This window comes from Amblyomma maculatum, chromosome 1, assembly GCF_055883805.1.
Source record: "Amblyomma maculatum isolate TAMU_Amacu chromosome 1, ASM5588380v1, whole genome shotgun sequence".
Taxonomy (NCBI): domain Eukaryota; kingdom Metazoa; phylum Arthropoda; class Arachnida; order Ixodida; family Ixodidae; genus Amblyomma; species Amblyomma maculatum.
Window position 1 is genome coordinate 203099607 of NC_139344.1, and position 17737 is coordinate 203117343.

General features: G+C 42.6%; 1 protein-coding gene across 6 annotated transcripts in view; it reads right to left on the bottom strand.

The window, feature by feature from the left end:
- LOC146205380 (uncharacterized) overlaps nt 1–17737 on the bottom strand; it is a 90521-nt gene that overhangs the window by 45127 nt on the left and 27657 nt on the right. For 4 of the 6 annotated variants that reach the window (XM_084590043.1, XM_084590038.1, XM_084590039.1 and 1 more), the window contains 12 exons: nt 14689–14822; nt 10680–10790; nt 6122–6217; nt 5967–6011; nt 5817–5899; nt 5666–5726; nt 5502–5551; nt 5337–5398; nt 3959–4000; nt 2835–2924; nt 2188–2303; nt 492–629 (listed from right to left, as the gene is read on the bottom strand). In XM_084590043.1, coding sequence (XP_084446169.1) covers nt 492–629; nt 2188–2303; nt 2835–2924; nt 3959–4000; nt 5337–5398; nt 5502–5551; nt 5666–5726; nt 5817–5899; nt 5967–6011; nt 6122–6217; nt 10680–10790; nt 14689–14822 — 1028 coding nt within the window. The remainder of the gene's footprint in view (nt 1–491; nt 630–2187; nt 2304–2834; nt 2925–3958; nt 4001–5336; nt 5399–5501; nt 5552–5665; nt 5727–5816; nt 5900–5966; nt 6012–6121; nt 6218–10679; nt 10791–14688; nt 14823–17737) is intronic. The other 2 variants (XM_084590040.1, XM_084590044.1) reach the window with 1 other exon arrangement.

Here is a 17737-nt window from a genome sequence, read left to right on the forward strand (position 1 = left end):
GCGGCCTAATGAACGTCAGTGTCCCCTTTAAGGAAACAAATTTAATAGTCTTGCATTTGGTGATTTTGAGACATTTAATGAACTAAGTAATTGCCTGCCTTCATTATTTCGGCTGTTTAATAATTAAATGAGAGTTGGAATGCTTGTCATATTTCCGCTGCATCAGAAACATTACAACCAAGCTTCAGATTTGGCAATGTGCTTTAGCTGTTTTTTTTTTTTTTAATATTAATTCTCCTGCTATTTTGAAAACCAATTTGATACAGCTCAGAAGAGACTAGATGGAATGTGATGCGATCACCAACCTAGAATCTTAAAAGAAAATTAACTTGGGGGTTGTCCTTCAAAGCCCAAGGGTGCCTCTGCTCTGCAAGCAGTGACAGCTACAAAGACTAATGTCGTGCACTGAGTGCTTTCTCATAACCAAATTCTGATTCTTATGCATTTCTTTTTTTTTTCATTAAGAGTCCCTTGCATAAAGCATCGAGCACCTGGTTGGTGAGCTGATTCCACAAAAACGCAGCCAGCATATGGACTGTGCACAGCGAGCTTCCCATGGCCAGCAGGACACATTTAATCCATGCTTGTTGTGGCTGATGGCAGCAAGCTTCACTAGCAAACTGAAGCACCTACAACACAAAGTGGCTCATATGAATTACACGAGCATTTTTACCAAATTAACTTCCTCGCAAAAAGATGAAACATGCATGAAACGCAAATCCCGTTCTGAAATGTGCTTACACCTCGTACATAAATAACAGCTCTCTGTCACCATCCCATGCGCCAGCATTTACTTACCATTATAGGTGCACTTCATGAACGATAATTGAAAATTTCACAAAAGCCGCTACATGATGCACATTTCACATTATCTTCTCAATGTAATATGAATGAAGAAAAAAATACTTTTAGTGAAGACTTGAACAGCTGTAGCACAACAGAAAATTTAAAAGGACAAAAATAAGAACAATGAAAGTTTTTGTAGGTGTGCGAATAATTAAATTTTTGAATACGAATCGAATACAAATATGGGCAAAAAAAGAATGCCTTCGAATATTGAATACCTGATCACTGAAAAAAAGAAAACGAAAATGAAAAAATAACAAACACTGTTCATCTTGTTTGTTTCAGGATTCAATTGGCACCTGCAAATAAAATTAAATTAGAATTGCACAGAAGTGTATATACCATACTGAAAAATCTAGTATAAATTTCATACAGAATTCCCTATACCAGTTTTTTTTTGTAAAGGAAGGACCTGCATGAAACCAGGTAGAGTTGTTACATCGCTGCTGAATAGAGTAAACTCTCGTTAACCGGCCTTCAAGGGATTAGAAAGAAATGTCCGAATTACGTGAAAGCTCGCATGATTGAAAGGGCCAGAAAAAAACTACCAGTAACCGTTCGCATCACAGTAATTTTATCTCTTGAACACCTGTATCATGGATGTCCACATAGGAGTTTAAACTGAAATAAAAACATTTTTCCCCGATTTCATCAAGTGCTTCACTTTGTGCACACTGTTGGGAAGTCCCTCTTCACAAAACGGCCCAGTCGCATTTTCAGGATGCTTCACTGCACAAAATGAAGCCTTGTGGTGAAGTGTGTAGTGCGGAGAAACTGCGGTAAATTCGAAAATTTTCGTAGTATTCGGTAACTCGAAGTATCAGTTTTTAAAATACGAATAAGAAACAATTAACAAGCATATCTGATTCGTAATCGAAACTTCGAAGGTTTGCACATACCTAATTTTTTTGCAAGAGATACAAACCTGGAAGGATACAAAGCAGTCTGCCATCTAATAACCATAGGCAGATCACTTTTTCATTTTCATATAATGGCACAGACACTAAAAAGCAGGTTTCTGCGCAAGTACAGGTGTAGAAAGAAACAGATTATGCTGCAACATTGACTCGCACAGTGCGTGTGTAGAGTTGCCTTTCTATCACACTATGCTTTTGAATGCAGTGTTTTTACGTCACTGCAAGCTTTCGATTTTAACGCTAAATATTCTCCCTGCCTAGACACTAGGAGGTATAGTGTGTGCATGCACAACAATACTGCCGACACTGTCATAACTAAACAAACAACAATATTTAATTTCAGCCAGGACAGGTATGATTACAAGTTAGAACAGCAAAACTCACTTTGTTTACTTCTGTCCATGCGTGCAGTTAACATACTCACCTCAAAGACTTCTTTAGAGTAGGAAATTTCTTTCCCAAGTTCCAGTGTACTTTCTGGATATTCTATTTCATTCTTCTTTACTTCCTCAATTAACCTCATAATGAATGTTTCACAATCTAGATGAAGCAGATATGAAAGCAGCTGTAAGTTTTCACAAAATTTCATCTTACACACTGGGCATATACTACCACAGTACAGCTTAATTTAGGTTTGAACACTTCCACGTGTAACTCAACTCTTTTGTTGCTTTTCACAGGAGCCTAAGCACATCCCACATGATGACTACAGACAGTTCAAGGGATGTGAACACGACAGCAGTAACCAGATATATGCTCAATAAGGAAACAGCAAAAGGTTGCCAACAAAAGCATGTGCATACACAGTCACATAAAATGCTGATCACAGAGTGCGTGGTTATGCCTGCAAAGCACATAGGCTCATCAAAACCTCTATAACCCGAAACATGTTAGCAAACACTAACAACCTTAGATGAAAGACTTGCGTCTATGTTATTCTCTAGAAATAAAATGACAGAGGCTCGAAAGGCACTGCATGTATGCGATAAAACAACACTGTAAGTGTGAACGCTACCAGACTACAGACTATTCAGTAATCTGACAAGCAAAAAAGAAAAAAAGGTTGTTCACCTTTACTCGTCAGAGATCCAGATCTAAGTTGTGCAAGCAAATGCTCGGGCACAAAAACTGAGGTGTCCATTTCTACATCACCACCAATCACTAGAAAAGAAAGCAATGCGGCAACATGGCAATAAGATGCACTGTAAGCATACTGTGACGAGGCGTCAAGTGAAACACAACTTCCTTGCACCTGAACATTTTCTCTTTCTTAAATTCGTAACCAAGGAATTAACACTTCATTTCAATAACTTTACTATTTCTAGTGCCCAAATTGCAAGTCAGTGCAATAAAAATCACTCAAGATTACGATGCTTATTTAAATATATGTAGCTTACTTTGGAAGGAGCTTACCAAAGTCAAAACGATAAATAAGAACAGAAATATGGGAACCCTTTAATAGACCAGCACAGCAACATGCATCAATTGGAAGATGCGCAGCTCCCTTGACTTGTGCAGGACGAACCTCAGCTAGCTGACCAGTTTGTAGCGAGCATGGTGCTGGTGTGAGCCAAAAGGAACCACGTCCACACAGAATGGAGGCTCAAAGCTGACTGCTTTATTTCCCAAGCGAAAGGAACGCGAAGGGAGAGTATGGAAGCGGGAACCGGAGAGAGAGTGTCTCTTTGGCATCTGGTGAGAGCCTGTGGAAACCTGCGCTCTGGGCAGCCTGGGGGCGTCTTGCATGTCCGACAAGCGAAAGCGGCGCAGAGCAGAGACTCCCACAGCTTCGAGCTGCCGGCCAACCGGCGCCGTAGCGTTGCCTTTTGTCCCCCGGCTTCTGCCGGCCAAGACGCTTTTTCCATGCGCCCCCCCCCCTCCCCCCTCCCATTTTGAATATGCCTATTGTGCCATTTAACCTTTTTTGTGTAACAGAAACATCCGAAATGTGCACTTATTATTTGTTTGAAGAATGCTACTATTTACTTCAACCCAAAAAGCTATTATCTCGACAGGTCTACACATTAAAGTTAGCATAAAGCATGAATGCGCAGGTCTCTAATACTGGACTATGTAGCCATGTGTAACCAGCATGGCAGATGAAACTATATGCAAGGGCAAGCACAACTACCTTTCACAAAAATACCAATCTTCCACCAAAATTTCTAAATCCTATATGCTGTGAAGCCACATACCTTTGTTCTGAGCAAGGATTGATGATGAATGCATACTAAAGCCTGTAGAAAAAAAACTTGTTAATTCACAGTCATTGGGATGTTCGAATTAACCAGGTTTTCAAATTAACCGAACACCGCTAAAAATCTCCCAGGCAAAAAATTTTCTTGTGAGAACACGCTGGCCATATATCCCCCTCATCTTTCCATCCATAAGCACGTGGTCAGCTGTGATCATGACACCAGCTTTTTAGCATCATTCGCTCAAGAAGGCGTTTGCTGCCATCACGCATTCCAATGATTTCATAGCAGTGGACTGAACGTACTGAACACCAATAAGCTTGCGCAACTGGACGCTGCCAGCACTCTTGTCAAAGGTGCTGGCACTCTGCCAAGTTTGCAAGCGCCCACCGCAAGAGCCACTGTCAAAAGATAAACACGCTGTGATGTTAAAGCTGAGCAGCATCTTGGTGGCCTGCCAAGAAATGCGCTGTGGATTGCGTGTGGACAGCGACGACGACAGGGGAACACAGGGGAACAAAGAAGCGCGCTAACAACAAACTTTTTTTTTTTCAAACAAATGCGGGGTAAGTTCACTGTGCGAGTGGGTCCATTGTGGGAGTAGACATGGTAATCGAGGTGCCCATAAACATCTAAGCCACGGTGCACCATTAAAATAAATGGAGTAGGTCGATGTTGCGCTCTGTCAGGGCAAGTTGCAGTGAAGCACGTCTCCACTTCTGCAGGGGTGTGCTTTGGCGGTCGGCAACCCTACCACAGAGTGGTTTCCTGTGCTGGGAGCTCTGGGGTTAGGATGCAACGGCATGGCTTACATAAACATCGCTCTGCGGCGCCGCTTTGGGGCTCCGAGGTGCCGTCGCTTCATTGGTTTTTGGTGAAATTGGGATCAATTATTGCAGCAAAGCACTGAAAACCTTTGAATTAACAGGGCTGGTGTAGGCAGCCACTTCCAATTATGCAGTTAAATTTACATTACAAATTATGACACTGGAGAAATTTTTTTAACTATCCAAGATTTTTAAATTAAGCGAGTTCGAATCATTGAGGTTTTACTCTAGTTCCATGTTATTTCTTTACAACTCTCACTCAGTTAACCTAGTTTTTCAAGATCCATACAACAAAGAAGTCATGCATGATGATATACTCAGGTATTTTGCGTGTGTGTGTGTGTGTGTGTGTGTGTGTATGTGTGTGTGTGTGTGTGTGTGTGTGTGCGTGTGTGCGCGCGCGTGCGTTACGCACACACAGCTGTGTATGTTACACAACTACACCCCGAAGCAACAAATTTATAAAAATCTATGAAGCCTGCCAGCATAATTATGTATTGATGCTGTTTTGTTAGTTAAATAACCGAAGCAGCAACGTCAAAATTACTTACCGCATTGTTCCTCACATTCAGCAATGAATTTATCATATCGTTCCCGAGAGATTTTCCCATGCCTGCAAATAAAGTTACAGAACAAAATCTAGATTACATCAGGTTTATATTTAAGAAATTATGTCAATTAGGCCTACTGCCACTATGATTACAGTGTTAACATACTCAAGCAGCTTCTGTGTCATGCTACGCACAACTTCCCGCTCATCGCAGAACTGAAAAGAAAAAAAAAAAGAACAAACAAATATTACTCAGCCAACAGAAAGTTTGCAGTACAGCTCAGTAACAAGACAACCTAATGATTAGAAAATACATTTGGAAATAATTACATTTTTAGGATTTAAAAGGACCGGAAGAAACTGCCCAGTAAAGTATGGCTTCTTGAAGATGCTGCAAAGTTTGAATAGGCAGGTAAGCAGCCTTGTTCAGTAATCCATAAGCATATTGAACGAGAATACATACATTGCCCTTCTTACATACCTGGCTTCTATGACACTCCTAGGCAATTTCCCTTGTGCTGCGAAATCTTCAATAGCTTTCTGAACAGAACCGTGAACCTGGGCCTACAATATAAAAAAATATAGAATGAGCGTCTGCAACTTTTCTAAAGAACGGAACATCTTTACTCACCAAATGTTCTTGGTCCTCACACAAGGTAGTTTGGTCATCAGCTGCCTGATAAACAGCAAGAAAAAAGAAAAAAAAATGATGGTGTAACATTCAAAGCTTAACACCTTGGTATAAAATTACAGCCAAGGAGCTCATGTACAGGCGCCAAAGCAAACCTCAAGATCCTGCAGCCGTGTCTTTGCTAACGCAACATAGTCATGATAAAGCATACGGCACTCGGACGATGCATAAGCAGGTTTCTGGAGGTGAGCCTAGAAAACAATCAAAAAGCATAACAGAAAAAAACAACAACGCAAGTTTAATAAATGTCCCATAAAAAAAAGGAGGGGGGAGGGGCAATCATTTGGATTGATACAGAGTAAATGCAATAGAATCCTTTTCACTCTTCCTTTTTTATTATTTAGCAGCCTAGAACACATACTGTACCACTATGACCCCAACCCCTACTTGTAACTTCATTAAGCCACTATCGCCCCGCTGGGGTAGTGCAGTGGTTAGGGTGCTCGACTTCTGCGTCCAAGGATGCGGGATCGAATCCCGGCCCTGGCGGCCGCTTTTTAATAGAGGAGAAAAGCAAGGCTTGTGTGCTGTGCGATGTCAGTGCACGTTAAGGAACTCCAGGTGGTCGAAATTTCGGGAGTCCTCCACTGCGGCACCTCCCACAGCCTAAGTAGCTTGGGGCGTTAAACCCAACAAACCAAGCCAAACCATTAAGCCACTATCATCACTATAACACACTCATTACCACCTGTCATTGAAGCGTAATTACCAAAGGTCCGTTAGATTCAGCTGCGCTCTTTGCACCAATTCTGTAAAGTTCTGTGGCGGTGCCGCAAGCGTGCAGCGCCAGTTACAGCAGTTCAGGTGTAGCATCGGCATCAGCTGCTTCCAAAAGAATGGCAGAGCACAGGTCAGGCCGCCTGCTAGCCTTGGCGTCGCCAACAAGCTTCGGTCGGCTGTGTGCAACTCACGTCAGCCGACGCCAACGTCTCGGTTAACTTGATGAATTTTCAAATAGCACATGACAACAAAGTTTTGCCATTATCCAGCCGCAATGCTTTTAGCCTGTGCGTTGTAATAAACGGCGAAAAGACCCGATGTTAATTATTGCACTTGTCAAAGAGAACACGACCGAGTTCGCCAAGAGACGGCTACGCATACTCACAAGAAGTAGACATAAGCATGCGGTGTAATGCATGCTGATTATATACTTCAATCATGACCATGTGCGCTTCGATCACCGGCTGCCGCAAAAGGTGCATGCATATATATGCATTTGCACAACACGTAATTAATGCGATGTGCTATTTGAAAATCTTCATGTTTGGGATGATTAGCGCCGTTGATTTGAGCGGCATATACAAAGGCGATAGGATTCATTCATTCATGAATATGCGATGCATATATGTATAAAAGCCGACCGCATTCATGTGGTTGGCGCCAACATGCTGAACAAGCTTATCACTTTCCAAATAGCATGTTGCAATCAAGCGTTGACACGAACCAGCCTCGATGCATGTGCACTATGCGGCAGCTGGCACAAAGCGCAAATAACTTCGATCATGATTGAAGTCAACATGAACCATAACGCATGCACGTGCTTACTTGTTAGACATGCTTTGAAGTACGCGTCGTCGTTTCTTTGGCGAACACGGGCACTGTTCTCATTGACGATCGGAATAACTAGGATTGCTTCACTGTTTATCGCAACACGCAAGCCATTGTCACGCAAGCTATTGTCACGCAAGCTGTCGTCTGCTTTCATACTGCGGCTGCAACTGCACCATTTCGGCACTGACAGCTAAGAAGGTGCACATTTTTGCTGAACTTTTCGTGAACTTGACCTGCACAACGTATGCACTTTTTCAAACGAACGACGCAGTGCAGAGGGCGCCATGTTGCATCGCTGAAACGAATGGCAAAGTGCAGCACCATGTGAACCAGTTCACCAAGTGCAGGTGAATCGAACGGACCTCAAGTTGCTGTACCTGATATCGCAGTATATACAATGTTTTCTTACAGCCGCTGTTCACTTTTTCCAGTGTTCATATTTGCCAGCATTCCATTTTAGCCAGTGTTTGAGTATAGCTGGTTTTTTAATTTAGCCAGTGTTTGATTATAGCCAGTGTTTCATAATAGCTAGTGTTTCAAAACTGCCCCGAGGCTTCACATATACACTGACGTCAGACTCTTTTCGCTTTTATGACACTCCTAACATTATCACATTAAAAGAACACATTGTTTTAACCCCCTAATGGACATTTTTGTTTATGAAATTCCAACTGTATTGGATGGGCCCTACTCGATGTAAACTGGGCAGAGTGCTACAAGGTACACTACAAGCTGGCCTCACCAGGAGCCAGAAATAACAGCCAGCGACAAGCCTGGTTCGGCCAAGTTCGCAAGGTTACTGGCAGAAATCACTATCTCATGATGAACAACCCACAAAGAGCGGTTACATATTTATTATGATAAATAAATGGATTGCAAGGACTCATCAGCTTCAGTGCTCAAACGTTTATCCCAAAATCACGGGTTAGATCCTAACCGCAGCAGCCATATTTTGATACAGGCGACACGCAAAACCGACTATGTGTTATTCAATGTTAGTGCATGTTAACCGAAACATCATGTTGTCTAAATTAATCCGGAGCTCTCCACTATGGGGTACCTCCCAGCCTGAGTCACTTCAGGAAACTAAAGCCCTATAATCCAATCCAAAAGTGAAAATGGACAGAAAAGTAAATTTTCTGCAGCAGCTACGTATCAAATGAAGTACAGTCTAACCCGGTTATATCGAACCCGGATATATCGAATTTTGGTTATATCAAACTCACGAAATATCCTCTTGAAAATCCCATGTAAAAGTATAGGAAAGCCGCGTCATATATCGAACTCAATTTCACCGGTCGTTCGATATATCGAACTCCACACCACGCACTAGAAAGTGTGCCTTCCCCAAAGACGATCGCATCACCCTTGGCCGTTTGCCGCGTGACGTTTTCTAACCACGCGCGGAAGGAATGAGAGGGGACAGTTCGGCGACGGCTGGTCTGGGCAGCGCCGCTGCCCATTCCCCAAAGGCGCTCGCATCTGCAGTTATTGTTTCCCGCGTGCCAACACATGACGTTTGCAAGCCATATGCGTGGGTGTGCACATTCTTTTGCCGAGCTATCTCTCTCCTTCAGCACGCGCTACGCATGCGCCAAGCCAGCTCAGCCCGTTTTCAGACAGAAGTCGGACGCTTTCTCCAGCATGTGTTGCGAACCCTCTGCGCGCGACGGCTGACTGACGTGGCTATGGCGCCTGCGGACGTTAAGAAGTGGCGGCTCTCTCTCTCTTTTTTTTTTTTGCGAGAGTTATCTTTTCTTATCGTTGTGCTGTACTCACGGCGTAGCGTAAGATATGACGGCTGCGGACGTTAAGAAGCGGCAGAATTTTTTTTTTCTTTTTTTGGCGGGAGTCGTTTATCCTTGCATGTATGAATCAACGAAAGCGCGCGGTCAACTGCTGCGATCATGACGCCCCAAGCGCGGCGTGATAAATCGAACCAGGCTTGTGCAATCAAGCCATCACGGGCACTCTGCCAAGTTCGCTCCCCGCCACCGCAGGAGCTATCAAAAGATAAACGCGCCCTGACGTTACCGCTGCGCAGCATCTTAGCATGCTGCCAAGAAATGAGCTGTGGATGAGACGACCGAAAGGGAGTGACGCGCACCGTCGACATGCAAATGAAAATGCTCGCGATTTCTGCCACCGCGACACAGAAACCTTGTTTTGAGCTGCCGCGGTGACTCGAGCGGCGAGAGGGACGCAGTCCCATCAAGTTTGAAATTTTTTGCTTTGTCGCTGCCGCTCATCGCTGAGATCGCTCAATCGCTTGCATGTGAGCGAACTGACCTTAACGAGTTTTTTTTTTTTTTTTTTCAAATTCTTGGGTGCAAATGTGGAGGGTGGGTTCATTATGCAAGTGGGTTGATTACGCGACAAATACGGTATCGTTTTTTCGCATCGTAAGTGCCGTCACAAGCCGATTTCTGTATATCGAATTATCGATATATCGAACTATTTCGCGATCCCCTTCGAGTTTGATATATCCGGGTTCGACTGTAAATGAAAATGAAAGCTATACTGAGTAAACAAGCAAATTTCAATGCCAAAAACAGCCCTATGACTGATGAGCAGACGGGCATGTTGGGAAGAAGGGGGTAGAAAATTGGTCAAAATGACTTTCACCACTTCAGCAGAGATGAAAAATACAAAAACTAAATTTAATTCTGGAGTTTAACACCCCAAACAACACACATGGGCTGTGAGGTACTCCATTGTGTAGGGCTCAGGTTTAACGTACACCACCTGCGGTTCTTCAACGTGTAAAAACATCACACACCCCCATAGGTACAGTTTTCTGTTTAGTCTTAGTTGAAATGTGACTGCCGAAGCCAGGAGATGAGTGGCCTTGAAAGTTGCCATTTTTTCACTCACACAAAAGTTACTTTTTCTTCTGCAGCCTGAACATTCAGCTGATGTTATTTGTTTTAGCTCAATAAAGCGACTCTCACAATGTATATACAACTTTCAAAGGCATAAGGGAGTTTAACATTGCAATAACTTACTACAGCATTATGAGAAATGTAAGTACCCCTACACAAAATCCAAAGGGAGAAAAAGTGTGCATATCTTAGCAGGTACATAAATTATACATGGACATACCTTCAGGTATTTAGCTTGTTCAAATGGAACCATATCACTAAGAAACTTGACTAAAAACGCAAACGTTCTTGAGCTGTTTGCACATGTCGTGTCAGAAAATCCAAAGTACTTCTGAAATGTGCACAGAAAAAAAAAAGTTATGACTATTGTTTACTCATGAATGGGCACAAATACAATCCAGTCAAACTCAGATCTACTGAATTTATGGGTTATGAAACTATTGCATATCTTTATATAAAGCACACCACACTATGCAAACTCAGATGCTTGCACATCTCAAAGAATCACTGTAGTTCTGAAAATCGAGAGCACACCGACAGGCACGTCTAAGACACACTAAGTGGAAACAGGTGAAAATGACCAGAATGCAATGCCACGATTCGTGTGGACCACCAAGTGTGCAAGTGAATGTTACGCTATAAACTGCACACTTCAAGCAGCCGCAGCATTATCTATAGAATGAAAAACAGCTTTGCACACTAGCGTAGCCACCTCTGGCATTTCTCTTGCCTCTTTCAGTTCTTTTCACCCTCTAAATTCTTTTTCCCCTGCACTTCCCAGAACTAGGCACTGCTTTCTACATCAAAGCCACCACGCACAATCATATGAGGAGCATCTAATCAGTTGTGAGCCAAGTATGGTGCAATAAACAGATGGTACTGCAATCTAACCTAACCTATCATAGCCTAACCTAACCTAACCTAACCTAACCTAACCTAGCCTAGCTTAGCCTGACCTGACCTGACCTAACCTGACCTACCCTAACACTCTTTAACATATAAAAACACCACAGCCACAAATGATTGGGAAACTACTAAATAAAACTCGGTTAAAACACTTGCGGCAGCTATGAGAGGGGCAAATCCAACCCATTTTCGATGTATCAAATCACAGCATCATCTACAATCCGTCTTGTGCAAGATGGTGGGCCCATATCTGCTCGCTCCCAAAGCAGGCTTTGTTGCTTCCCACCTCCAAAAAGTAACAATGAAAACAATAAAAAATTACGTTTTCATCACCAAGATGAAGCTCTTTCGCTGGACTTTTTATAACTGTCAATCATGATTTGTTACTTTGGGCCAAAAATGGCTTTTGTGCACAACATTTCATGTATTTATATTATTCCCATCAAAGCCGAATTTGGCATGCATAATCTTGATAGTATGCAAAATGCAACTGTCTAGGTTTTAATGCAATCTGTAATATTTTTAAGGCTCAAAATGTTCTATATATTCAAGCACCAGCTACTGAAGAAAATGCACCAGATCTTGTATGAATATTTGAGAATGTTTAAATAAACTGTGTCCATACTGGGTGCCAAAAATTCTGGCAACTCAAATAAAGTCCAAAGGAAAGCTGTAATGAAATATCCGTCATGATAAACAGTGAGGAGAGCTACTTCTATGCATGGCTGGCAAGCGGGCATGAAACTTAGATCTCATTTCGACCTTGAGAAGAGAAAAAATAGAACGGCCTAGGGGCATAAGAATCAATGAGACGTAAGTCTACCATGCGCAAGTGCTGCTTTTTGTGGCAAGTTGTGAAAACTGAGTGGAAGAAATAAATGAGCTGCTTCGTGGTTATTTATACTCCACCTCACATATCCCATATCATACTACCCTATTGCAAAAACCAGTGCCACTGGGTGCCAGCGCTCCAGCGCCATACCTGATTATGGTCCCAGTATGACGCTGGAAACTAGGCGCACTGGGACGCAGCATACTGGGACGCAGCATACTGGGACGCAGCATACTGGGACACTCCGCACTGGTGGCACTGTTCGCCCGGAGAAAAAAAGGCGTGGGATAAAAATCAAAAAGTAAAAAGTAACGAAACAAGTTAGGTACATAAAAAAAACCCAAAAAAAAAGTAAAAAAAAAATGAAAAAAAATTAATGCACCAAGCGCGCCTCGAACTACGTCCCTAGGTACATATCAATCACTAGCTCAGCATGCTAACCACTCGACCACGCCGAGAACTGGATCTTCTTGAAATATTTCTGCATTTTATGTCACGACCCGCATTTATAAGGTTGGGACTTCATGTTTCGCAGTCTACAGGCCATTGCTACCGCTCTAACAATTGCAACTTCTTGATCATTTTAGCTTGCTGTCTGCTCTCACGACTTGCAACTAATGTTTTGGGTGCCTATGCGCGCTATTTTGTGCACTGGAATCATTTTAACATCGCTAGCAAATTTACCAACGCCGGCTCTTGTGTGGTGCTCTGCTACCGTGGGCGTCATTTTCGCTGAACACGGAGCTTTAGTAGAAGCCTTCAAGGAAAAAAGTGCGACCGAGCTTCAATACCGGCAAGCGCCACAGCGATGGCCCTAATTGCGTGTAACTAAACCTTATTTGTACGTAAACATTGCGGGAAGCGTTGCGATAACCGAGGGCTCGGCTGCTTGATACGCAGAGTAAGAAGGAGCGCAAAAGCTTGAGAAACACGCCAAATATTATGTATTACAAGCGCTGTATGTTGTTGCTTTTTCTCTCATGGGCCCATCGCTCGGTAAACTACTCTCTCCCTGGTTTTAGTTTTTCTTTCTGCTTTTTATACTGGGCCGTGGTGCAGGCTAGGCTCGCCTGCGATTGAGCCCGCATTGAACATTTTGGCAGTAATCATTGTGTTAGAGTGCCCTTAAGATCAGCTGTGAAGTTGGTTATGCATGGTAGCCCACATTATTCAATTCCAGCTTTAGTTGTGCGTTAATGCCAGTGTGTCATGAGATCGAGGCGCGGCGGTCGTTGTCTCTCTCGAAATGCTCGAAACGACCTATGGAAACATGGAAACTCTAGAAAAAAGATACTGCCTTTGTTTTCTTACAAATGCGCAATGACTTCGCAGCAAAAGGCGCTTGCTTGAACCATATTTTTCATATGCCCCCCCGATGGTCCATTGAAAGTACGCTGTTGCCCTGTTGGCCCCTGAGGGATGCTACTCCGGCTGACGCTGCAGGCCGCACCGGCTATACTGGGGCACTGGGACCAGTGCGGCCCCAGCGCACATACAGCACTTCTCCCAGTGCATCGCGGATGCCAGCGAAACACCCAGCGTCAAAAGGCTAATCCCAGCGTTTTTCTTCCATCGCACCAGTGCAGCCAGTGTCTTCCCGTTACTGCTCCAGTGAATATCGCAGATCTCCAGCGTGCCCAGAAGATCCAGTGCAAAACCAGTGCGAAAATCTTACTGGTTTCGCACTGGAGACGCTGGTTTTTGCAATAGGGTAGTCAGCAGTTACTAAGTGGCCAACCACCCAGCTTACTCTCCAAACCTTTCTTCCTGTAGTTTCCTTCTATTTTGGCTTTTGAATGAGCGTTTTAAACAACACTAAATTCCCTACGATGATAAGCTCAAAAAGGTCATAGATCACTATTTCCAAAGACGCAACAAAAGTCTGCTCTCTTCAGGAATCAGAGACCTTGGAAACGGTTGTCTGAAGTGTGTTGGTATGTTTGCGGAAGGGTCACATAAAGGCAATGCAATAAAGGTTCTGCCCATGTTGATGTAGGTGTGTACTCACCTCTCCAACATACAAGGCACCACCTGGCCCCCTTACAGCAATTCCTGTATGAACAGCCCAGGACAGATGCCTATGCCAGTGCATACACATTGGAAGCTTTGCAGATTTCGAGTGCAACAATCCCTATGTGCTGCTTTCACATCGTTATTGTAGGTGCTGATGCCTTGTGTAACTGCTACAGCTCAAATTGATGATACTGTGAATTAACACTAATAGAAAAAGAAAATGAGAACTTTCGATGTCGCTTAGGCGGTACGTCGTGCACTTGTACAGGTCATTAAGGAGAGAAAGCCATGGAAGAATAGACATCTGGATAGGTGGGCAGGCAAAATTTGCAAATAAAGAACGAGAACAAAGAAGCCATTAAATGCATTCTTACATTAAAACATCCCAGCAGAGTGCATCATTTACACACATGTAAAAAAGACCTGAGGTGGGGTCATGCAACCAAAGAGCTCCTTTGTGCAATATAAAAATACCTACCTCAAACCAAGAAGAATAAGGGGGGAAAATCTGAGGAGCTTCCTGAGCTGCATGCCTGGCCAAAAGAATAGCACTGACAAGATATTCCATGTCCAAGCACTTAAAAGCTGTCTTCAGCAATGTTTCAATCAGACCTGCACAAATGAAAAAAATCTCCTCCTAATGACCCAAGTAAAAAAACAGCTGCCTCACATATAAGCTAGTTTATGGCTAAGCAGAAAACTTGGAAGTGTTGGATAGTATTCACTAATTATATTCTCTGTTAGTCGAGAGTTCGATTGCATTCAACATATTCACAGAGACAAGGAAGCTGGAATTTTCTACGGTGGATGCTGTACTGAAATTTCATGCGACCTTAAAATTTGTGGCATACACATATGAAACCTTTAATGAATGATAAACCCCTCTGTTGTAGATACAGGCATGCTTCCTAAAGGCTGCTACATTGGCCCCTGTGTACATTTGGGGGCTAATAAACAGAACAGACAGCAACTCAGCGTCCATAATGTTATTTAAAGTTCTCTTTTGCCTTCCTGCAGAATTTAAACTTGAATTATGGACGAAATGATGCATCCAGATCCTCCTATTCTAAAGCAGTTGTAGAAAGCATGCCGTGTATTTCTCATACAGGTACATAGGCCACTATAATAAAGCAGGAGACTATAATTTATAATCACAGATACAAAACCAACAGTATCAAAGATGATTAGCCAGTTTCACGTGCATTATGCTAGCAGCCAGAAATAAATGATTTACCAACATGCAAGCGTAAGAAATTGACTCAAACATTAACCGAGTCATTATATTTAAACACAATCAAATTCACGTGAGCAATGTGGGTCAGAAAATTGACAGACTGAGCTTCTACAAGCTATGCACTGAATGAACTTGCACAGCGATCTTTTTCTGAATGCAGGTCATAACAATATGACACTAAAAAAGAGACATGAAATCATGCCTAAACATTTACAGCTCACATTTATTTTATCACTAAAATAGCATGGAGATCATAATAAAAAAATACTAAAAAACAGTAAGCAAGGCACTAATTACAATTACAATTAGGCTTCTAACATTTTTTTTTTTTTCAATTATTGTTAAGGGGAACTGACAGATACCATGGTGGAAGTGATAAAGGGCATCTTTTAGCAGCTTCTATAGCAGAAGAAAATACAATCTGTAGCAGAAATTTCAGGTTTTGCTGCAGAAAAAAATCAAGTTTTGAGCAGACATTTGTACTGTGGTAGCAGAAAAAATTGTTTCAAAATAAAATTCCATTCTCAGCATATAAAATAAAGGAGGTTGTAGGAAAATTTTGTCTATTGGAGACTGAAAGTAGATTTTCACTCTGATTGCTGAAAAAGAATAATCAACCGTTACATGAATGTTTCATTTTTACAGCACCTTTAAATTGACCGTGAAGGGCTCTTCCTAAAGCTACAAAACACGTACAGTATTCCATCAGTCCTCTCCACCACACAAAATGTTTAAGCTAGCTTGAGTGGCAACACCGAGAACATCAGCGATCAGGAATGATGCCTCTCCTCTCCCTTGTAAACTCAGCACTCAATGTGCAAGATAAAACAAAGAAAACAAGTCACGACAGCCCTCATCACACGCCATCCCTCCTGCGCCACTTTGATGCACCCAATGAGAGGGTATAGCCAGAAAGCCCAGTTGGTGTTAACGGGAAGGGGGCAGCTATGAACATGCAATGAGATGTCGGCCTAATTGGTTATGAGAAGTTGCAAGGAGTGATTTTTAAAAATGATTTGCGTATTACAGGGCCCACATACAGCTTTTAAGTTTGACTCAAATACTCACAATGTCCCCCCTCCATAGATATGATACATTACAATACTACCATAAATATCATTGAAGGGTTTCTTTGAAACCTTCGGGATGAAAAAAAAAAAAAACAGTATATAAAAGAAATCTGCACATAGTACCAGAATCATATCCTTAACACTGAAGCCCCCAGATAGTTTTTCTTTTCATTAATTATTCTAATGGGGAACTAAATGGCACATCATTGGTGAACTCAAAGACAGCTCACAAACAAAAAGCAGCAGCTCGTGCATTAATGCGAGTGGCATCATCCCTCACACATTCCTCCAAAATGCTTCCACCCAAATGCTACTAACTGGGTGAGGTGCATTGTGATTACTGGCCACATATCGGTTCCACATACTTAGCCCTGCAATGGATTCATAAATGTCGCATTTGAATGATAAGCAGTGGAGTAATTTTGGAAGCAAGACTCTCCTCTCAGTATTTCAACAACTGACTAATATAAGCCTTTGTCGTTGGCAGTCGTCTCATTAAAGTTAAGCTCAAAAAATTGTGTGATGGTTTCATTCATTCATAAGAATTATGGTCACACTCAAAGGTGCTTGAAGCGTACTGCATAAAAATGCCACACAGCCTTAAGTTGCCGAAAACCTCAGGAAGTTTGTTTTTAATGGCGTTCCACCCGTGTACATATGCACAGCATGAATTTTATGGCACTACTGCAATCCCATCTGTGCAGTGCAGTAACCAAACTGAACCAAACACGCAAAAACGAAGCTACATAGCAAGCAAGCGCACGGGCTCCATTCTACAGGAAATACCAGAGTGACTGGGCTCTGAAGCCTGGCTTCGAGCGCACGCAATGTATAGCTTTGCCCCTGCTATCCCCCTGTTGAATTTCGTATCATAGTGACTGGATGTGATAGCCACACTGGCGCCGCTTGATTGTCTTCTTCACCAGAGCTCATTACTACTAGCGTGATACGATAGTAAGCACGCATGGTGCTGCATCTCATAATCTATCCCACAAGCACACAGCCCGCAGCTGCATGACCCTCCATGGCTGTCGGTTTTATGGAAGTACAATTAGCATTACGGCATGTGCTTTGTTTATTTTAGTGTGCTGGAAGTCATCCTGCAAAAAGTGAGGATGTAAACTGAGGTCAGAAGTGGCATATGATGCAACTAGTGAGCCCCACTTTGTAAACTGTGACGGCTGGCCCCATATACAAATGAACAAGAAGTTTTAGGATTTCCA